We start from the raw sequence: 8,949 nt of genomic DNA, 5'->3' as shown, positions 1-8,949 counted from the left end.
ACACTTTTTAGCGCGGACCCGACGTCCATATAATTGTAAGTCAATGAAGCTTTCTTAATTTTTGAACCTGTTCTTTTTTTATTTTGTTCTTTTTTCACAAAATTCTGAGAGCATATTGAGAGAGTATGTTAGTACATAAATCGTCGTCTTAGATCATCGAGTATATAACCAGAAATAGTGACGAAATAAGGGCCATCTATCCCTGGCAACTCATCAGACAAATCGACCCCTCCTACGTAAAGTATCGTATGTCGAAATTGCCAAGTTTATAGGGGAGCGTTTAAAAGTTCTGAATTCACTTCAAGTTCCGTGGTTTAGTTGGTATAGCGTCTGGCATAGATAGAAGGCGTCGGTTGGAATTCGGCCGGATCGAAGGAATTTTTTCCAAGTGTTCTCTTCTTTTCTGCATCTTTCTTGGTCTTTGGATTAATAATTGTAAACACTGTATTCTGTTTTTAAGATTAATAATATTATTATTTTAGTACCAAATCGAAGCTCAACTACCACAAGAACGTCTGCCATCAGGAGAAGCCTCAGTGCGATTGCTGTGGGAAGGTGTTCGCTAATAAAATGACTCTCAAATATCATCTCAAGTAAGTAATTTATATTATATCAACTAATTTGTTTGCGTGAAATGGAAGTATTATGTCGAAAAAAAGAAAAAATGACGAAAGCGTGACGACAGTCGGCCATGAGACGTCAACGAAGTTGTCGGACAGTGTTTTGAAATAATGTTTTCGCGTAATAAACGGGGGATATTTTATTAGATTTTTATATGAAATTACTAGAAAAACCATGTAGATTATAGGAATGGGTACATGGGGAATTCATGGATACAGCCCGCGTGCGCGCTGCGTTGATACATTGCCGTTAGTGACATTCGGAATCAGATTTCGAAACTATATATTATTGGTATGTTAGTATAGTACAGACGCAAAAAAAAAATTAAAGAAAGAAAGAAAGAAATATTTATTCCATAAAGAAACAATACAGCACACATACATTTAACAATTACGAAACATGAAAAACAATAAAAAAACCGACCTCAAAAGTACGTGGAATTACGTCTATTTGTTAAGTTTCATTGAAATATCCCCTAGTTCCCCAGGACTTGACACTGGAGATAATAAAAATAGGTTCTCACTACGACACTACTCAAAGTATATCGAGAGAAAAACGCCTTGAATTGGAGAAATAGCAAAATCAACTAAATAATTGCTAAAAGTAATTGCTCCTAAATTATAGTTAGGCGATATTTATAAAAATGAATCTTCTTGCGTGAACAGCCACCCTTTGAGGTGGATGATTTTCTTCAAAATGAAATGGGACCACTATGGAAATACCCCCTTTCCAACAAAAAAAGAATCATGAAAATCGGTTCACAAATACCGGAGTTATCGCGTAACATACATACAAAAAAAAAGACAAAAAAATAACATACAGTCGAATTGAGAACTCCTCCTTTTTTGAAGTCGGTTAAAAAATCGAAATAAAAAAGGGTTTCGCTTTGATATCCACTCAGTGAATATCTGATACGAAGTAATATCGGTATATAGTTTGGAAAATACTTGATTTCGTGTTGGTATCCACTCGGTAATCGGTCGGCTTGATTCGGCAATTACGAAACAATATATACATATAACAATATAACATGAAAAAAAAAATCGAAATAAAAAATGGTTTCGCGTTGATATCCACTCAGTGAATATCTGATACGAAGTAATATCGGTATATACACTGATGAGGTATCTAACTGGGTGACGAAATACTTTCATAGATGGCGCTACGACTAAAAAGTCGTTGAAAATCAAATACAAAGATCCAACAACAAGAAAAATCGTGAAGTCCGCTGGTTCGTTCCGTGGCTTAGTTAGCATAGCGTCTGACACGGTTTGCTGGAAGGCGTCGGTTCGAATCCAGCTGAATTGAAGGATTCTTTTCTAAGTGTTCGTTTTTTGTATTAATAATTATAACAAATAAATAAATATTTCACAACATCCCATACTTTGCTCTGATCCCAAAGTCAGCAGCTAAAGCACTTGTGTTTTGGAAATCGGAAACAACGACGGCTCCATAAACACCCAGAGACAATACAGAAAAGTTAGCTGTCTATACTACATTTAAAACCATGTCGATGATTTATTTGATATTTTATTTAATTTGTTTAATTATTCTAATTATCTAAGCTAATATTATAACTGTAAAATATGGACTGTAGTTGTCTAAGAATAAATGATTTTTGATTTGATTTTGATTTATACTGACCTGGACCCCGATTCAGAACTCTTCGATATTTTAACCGCATCGTTCAATTGGATGTCGTTCTCGAATCGAAGGGCGCTTTTCGAGCTATTCAAAACATTCGAGTTAAACGCTCGATGCTGATTGGATACGATATTGTTATCCAACAGCGTTTATGGAGTGAGTCGGTGAAATAGATTGTAAGAAAAATGCAAAATCCTTTTATATACATTTTTAAGACTTTAAAGGCCTAAAATATGGGAATGTATAATAATAATAATAACGTTTACTGCGAAACATGTTGTTACATAATAGTTCTTATAGTAGTTTACAGTATCAAACATGTACCCTGCAAGGGCGTAGCAATGTCAATTTTTTAAATACACATTTTGATTACCATTAATTAAAATATCATTATAATGATAATTAAATCTAAACAAAATATTTTCTGAAAAGTCAATGAATTAATTGGAAAATGAACGTCAAATTGAAGTCTAAAGTATTTCAAAAAATTTATCGTCAAATTATTCTAGAATTATATAATAATAGTCATAACATTTGTCATTTTATTAAATTACATAATTATGTTATATTTTTTATAAATATAGTTAATATATCAAAATTCCTTTTTTATGACGTTATGAACAATTTTCCTTGTCATTAAAAAAATCTTGCAATGGATAGTAGCATTTTTGAGACAGATATTTACTAAGTTCATTTTTAAACATTTTTACGCTATTTATCAGTTTTAAAAAGTGAGGGAGTGCGTTATAAATTTTAATTGACATCGAATATGGCCCCAAGTTGACCATTTGTAATTTTGAAACTGTTGTTGCTAGTCTGCATTTGGGTCTTAATTTTACAGAACGAAAGAAATTAACAAAATCCAGACTTTATTTTAAAAATAAGATATTTCCATATTACATTCTTGCTCTGTAAACAATAGGACGGTCGGTAACTTTCATTCGACAATAGTGTTCTGTATAACGTTTGTAGCCTTTGCCGGTCGAGAACGGCACGAGTAAGGTACGGGTGTGACGTCATTTCGGTTCGGTTTCGAATACGACAGTTTGACGTTCGATTCTGGTGTTGTGGATAAAAATGAAAAAGAAATCGGTCGACAACTGAGTTATCGTACGGTTCTGAATCGACCCCCGGCCGTGAGTCGAGCCCGGGGCGTCAGAGATGGCGACACCATGAATTTCACAAAAAATAATTGAATATCAATTCAATGAAAATTTACTTAAACTACAACTTTAAATTCTTGCATTATCGATCGTGTAATAGTTATTTTTTAATGTTACAGCTCGAAGTTAACTCCTCAAGCGAAGCCGGCCAAGCCCAAAGAAAAATTGTACATACCTTGCAAAGGGTGCAATAAAGTGTTCTACTCTAAGAAAAGCTACCGTGCCCACGTGTAAGTATTATACAGTGCAACTATTTTCCCTCGACAATCTTCGGATTTCCATACCCCTTAAAATTTAGCTTAATTAGAATGACACGTATATTATGATCAATGTATGGAAAAAGGTATTCCATATATATAGACATGGCTACAAGGAGCGACATACAGTTGTTACAACCACCAAATAATATTAATTAATTACTTTATCGAATTCCGGATTTCCGGAAATGGTTTTACTGCATCGTAGGACAAACTATTGACATAGGAAGGCGAAGTTGGATTTTAAAGTAATTCCAATGGTGCCATGTAAAATAATGCAGTAGATAACTGACAGCCTTGTTGCCGTTCCGTCAATGTGACTGTCAATATTCGGGGCGCGGTGCGGTATCTAAAGCTAGGGAGGGGCGGAGAGTGACCATTCTCGTTAATTTTTTATTCTCTGCTTTGGTAAAAGGTCAGTTGGTCAGTTGGTTGGTAAAGGTCAGGAGCGACATAGAGTTGTTAAAACCACCAAATTTGAATTAATGTCTTTTTCGAATTTCCAGAAATGGTTTCAATGCAAATTATTAGTCGTATATCAGATATCGATAAACTTATAAAAATGTTAGGAGACTCAACATACCTTGCTTGGTCACTGACATAATGCATTTAAATCGATTTTAATATCAAACGTAAGCAATAAGTCTCCAAAGATTAATTGTAAACTCACGTACGTTACGGAATAATTATTATTTAGCGCAAAGAGCAAATTTTGAGCTGTTGTGCTTCACAACTGACACTAGTTAGTGACTCAATATTTTTGCGCGTGATATGATACTTTATTACAACTACGCTATTATATTTATATATTAAAATACCCACATTTTGAAAATATGTTTTGCAATAAGCAAAGGGTTTTTATGATCGAAAAATCGGAATACATTTCGCATAAGCTTAAAAGTTTACAATTGTCTCTTAGGAGCTTTTTTTACTATCTTAAATGAATTCTAAATTCCCTCAAACAGAATATACACAATAGCGGCAAAGCTTGTTTGTAGTAAACAGAACCGCCGCTAGATGGCGTTGGTAGTTTTTAAAACGCGCTATCAGTGTGTTGAGTGGAAATGTAAGGAAGGGTCTTTGGATGACAAAGATTTTTAAAATTTGTAAAATTAGTAGATGCCCGCGATAATGTCGCTACCTATTAAAACCCAATTTTTGTCTAAGTTCATCCGGATTGTGGTTGAACTTCTGTTAGTCATCGATTATATAACCAGAAATAGAGACGAATTAAGCGCCGTACATTTCTGGTATCTCATCAATTCTCGTTTGCACTGAAATATAGACAGCCGCCAACAACTGACCTGTTTGTACGTCTCCGTATATTCCAAAAATATTCTGTATTTATTGTAATAAAGATAACATCTCTAACAATGGCGTGCTGTTCTATTCGGTGGTGTGGGAAAAACAGCAAAACATTTAACTACAAAACAAACGGAATCAAATTTCATCGGTAATTAAATATGTAATATTGCAATTGTCGTTCATTATGGCAAAGCTCAAGTTAACTGGTCGATTTGAAGCTAAACAATTGACGACACCCGTCAATTGTTTCGAATTCGCTCTGGCCAATCGGAGCGCAGTTGTCACCGCAATGATATGGCAGAATAGTTTTCAAACAAATGAAATAGAATAGAATAGAATAGAAAATCATTTATTCGACGAAGGCAAATACATAAAAAAGTAAACAGTTAAAAAAACATGAAACAAAAAAAAAAATAAATAAATAAAAATATAAAAAAGAAACAGAGTAAAAATCAGGATTGACAAAAAACAATAAACGTTGTATGCTACTATGCATGCCCCGTCGAATAGGTCACCACCTCAGCATTTGCAGGGCAAAGTATACCCCGCGCTGATTTTCAGTTGGCAACCTTGGTCGATATCGCACGGATGTGGGTATATCAACATACAAATAAAAATAAAATAAAAGGAAAGGGAGAACAATTTAAGTATCATAATACATTACTATAAAAGTGTACGATATATTGTAACAATAATTCAAAATGAATATAAATCTTACACAACTACATAAATACTGATAAAAAATAAATAATAATATGTGCAGTGTCACATAATATGAAATCAATCAGAAACGAATAGACGAAATGACATTTCGTCTCTATTTCTGGTTATATACTCGATTGTTTTAGTTGACGTGGTATTATTTGCTTTGCACCGGTCGTCGTTGTTTCCGATTTCCATAACACAAGTGCTTAAGCTACTCACTTTGGGATCAGAGCAACGTATGATCCCATACGTTGTGAAATATTTATTTATTTAGTTCTTAGGTTTTCGCGATTGTTACACATAGGAAATGAAACTATTTTTCCGGATTTAAATCGCGTATATTTGTTTTTTCAAACAAACCGACGTTTCAAAAAAAGTCAACCGTGACCATGGGACCTGTAAAGGGCCCGAAACGTCGGTTTATTTGAAAAAACAAATATATGCGATTTAAATCCGGAAAAATAGTTTCATTTCCTATTTATTTATTTGTTATAATTATTAATACAAAAAACGAACACTTAGAAAATAATCCTTCAATCCAGCCGGATTCGAACCGACGTTCGCGACGTCTTCTAGCACACCGTGGCAGACGCTATACCAACTAAGCCACCGAACGAACCAGCGGACCTCACGAATCTTTCTATGAGCTTATGACGTATCTTTGTATTTGGTTTTGGTCGAGCAGTAGCTTATAAAATGACGTTTTCACCTCACTAGCTCGGAAAGGCTTTCTTTCTCACTAGAAATCTGTGGTGCATCTAACTTTTTATTTCGGTGAAAAAAAAAGTCTCATGACTTGAAACCCTCGCTACGCTCAGGAATCTTAACTTTCTTCGCTTGCTCAGGCTTCAATACAAATAACTTGGATAACAAATAACTATTTCAAATGTAAATCTAATTTACCTATGGAATAAAGAATTTTGACTACAGGTAAATTTTTCTTTTTTTTTCCAGTGTTATTCACGATGGTCTAACGTACCCATGCCCTATTTGCGGCAAACTCTTCCAATGGAAGCGTAACCTCGCTCGTCATACACGGAACCACCGCGAGCGCGACGCGGGCAATACGCACGAATGCCGCGAGTGTGGAAAGACCTTTAGTAGCCGAGACTGTTACAATAACCATATGAGACTGAGCAAGAAACATGTGCCGGAAGATGCCTATGGGTAAGTATTGTAAAAGAATTCATCCAGGGTAGTACTGCCACCTTACTTATTTCTGCCACCAAGCAGTAATGTCAGCATTACAGTGTTCCGGTTTTGAAGGGTAAGGGTGCTGGTGCAATTACAGGCACATGGGACTTGTCAACTTATGTCTGAAGGTGACGGGTCTTTGCGGAGGCGTGCACCACTTAAATAATATTTGAAATGTTTTTTCGTTATATTTTTGTCTATGATGCTAATTGACGAACAATTTATGCCCCTGTTGGTAAGCGACACGCCTGTCCATAACAGTTGCTGTGCCGCTCAAAGGGCATTGCCACTGCGCCTGTCACCCTGAGACATAAGTCGACAAGTCCCATGTGCCTGTAAAATCATAATGCTCACATTATTGCTTGGTGGCAGAAATAGATAAGATGGCAGTATTTCCCTGGACGAACCTTTCACAAGGGGTTCTACTGCTACTGAATATGTCCAAAAGATATCTGGAAAATGTCCAACAAATGTTCAAAACATGTCTACCCATGTGGTGCATGTTTGAGGTTTTGTGAGTGAATGGATGCGTCTTGTGTAAATTACTCTTAATATTATCTGGTTATGAATTTCACAGTACATTGGTAATTTAATGTAATGATATATAATTGCTTGAAATAAACAAATCTGAAAGATATCCGACAAGTATCAGAAAATGTCCAAACCAAAATTATAATATTATATCGGCACAAACAGTTAACACTAGTTTATCTCGAATTGTGTCGAGTTTGCATTTTTTATGCCAAATTATGCATTTAATTTAAATTCATAATTAAGAAAATAATACAAAATTAATAATCATTAAAAGTATTTTAATTGAAAAGTCATGTTACGAAATTTAAGAGTATGTCTTAGATAAAGATGTATGGAAACACAACAAGAGTATAGATTCCATTTAAGAGCTCTCAAGCCAAGAAAGTGTTGACGTTGGCTCCGCACAAATTTGTGACACAAATATATGCCTGAAGTTCGCGTGACATGCGACAGGAGATTTTGAATTTTGCGCATTAAAGTAGCAAATTCGTTTTAGCGGAATAACTCTAAAACTAAAGGGATTAAAAAAAAATCCGTAGTGACAGTTGTCGATCATGCATAAATATAATTAATTATCTAAGTTTTGTCGTAATAACCTGTAGCATTTCGAGGATAAATCAAAAAAATGTGAAAATGAGAGGTCATTTCGCCATTTTTATCTATCGAGGAAACTTTATTGTTTTATGTTTCTGATTAATGTCTATGCTTGAATATATCGTGTAGTTACTCATACAATATTTTATTTTTAACTTTAAAGTGGATATACCCCTCTAAATTCAAACCGAAGATTAGGAATTTTTCCTCTGCTCCCACTTAAGCATTTAAGTTTATTTGAAAAGAGCAATCCCTAGAGTTTCTTGCTCGTTCTTGTCAGGGAGGTTAGCTTAGTGAACGAGCTGTAGCGTAATAAATTACGTTTTCAAGTGTAAAAAACTGACCTATGGAATAAATTATTTTTGATTTTGAAAGCCCTTTTATAGGCTGTGGTGAAAAGTTGCAATTTTTAAGTTAACGTAATTTAATTACTGGTGTAGATATGAAAGTAAAAAGATATTTTGAACTATGGCGACTTCTTTGAATAATCCATTTCATTTGTTTTAGCCACGAATGCAGCTATTGCGGGAAGAAATTCGCCACAAAATGGTGTATGGTGGACCATATCGACTGGGATCATCTCAAACGAATTAAATACCAGTGTAGAGTTTGTTTTAAGGTAAGTGCATTAAACGTTTGCGAAGGACGTATCTTCTGGGCACATTACTAGTCTAACTGCACTTTTACGGTTCATCCTTAGGTCATTAACTGCCTCCGTGGCCGAACGGTTACCATGCCGGACTGCCACGCAGAGGTCCCAGGTTCGATTCCCGGGCCGAGAGAAATAGTTGTATGGCCTACAATTATTTCTCTCGTGAGTTTGGGTGTAATTTGTAGTTGTCTATGTGTGTGTCCATGGCACCCGCGACACAGGGTTTCCCTAGTGCAAGGCTATGTTGAGTGTGTGTGTTAAAAAAAAAAAAATTAGGAAA

At 35.1% G+C, this 8,949-nt stretch overlaps 1 protein-coding gene across 1 annotated transcript; it reads left to right on the top strand.

Moving 5' to 3' along the window:
* Window positions 1-482: 482 nt before the first annotated feature.
* On the top strand, window positions 483-8,664 carry LOC113238654 (RB-associated KRAB zinc finger protein-like; the record flags this gene model as incomplete). The annotated part of the gene is made up of 4 exons (XM_026475490.1): window positions 483-593; window positions 3,548-3,658; window positions 6,650-6,862; window positions 8,525-8,664. Coding segments are annotated over 4 exons (575 nt in total), but the record flags the coding sequence as incomplete, so codon positions are not given.
* Between the last annotated feature and the right edge of the window lie 285 nt (window positions 8,665-8,949).

The sequence above is a fragment of the Hyposmocoma kahamanoa genome, unplaced genomic scaffold (genome assembly GCF_003589595.1).
Source record: "Hyposmocoma kahamanoa isolate Upper Pololo Valley unplaced genomic scaffold, ASM358959v1 97192, whole genome shotgun sequence".
Classification (NCBI taxonomy): domain Eukaryota; kingdom Metazoa; phylum Arthropoda; class Insecta; order Lepidoptera; family Cosmopterigidae; genus Hyposmocoma; species Hyposmocoma kahamanoa.
This window is presented reverse-complemented; position numbering and strand designations above follow the sequence as displayed.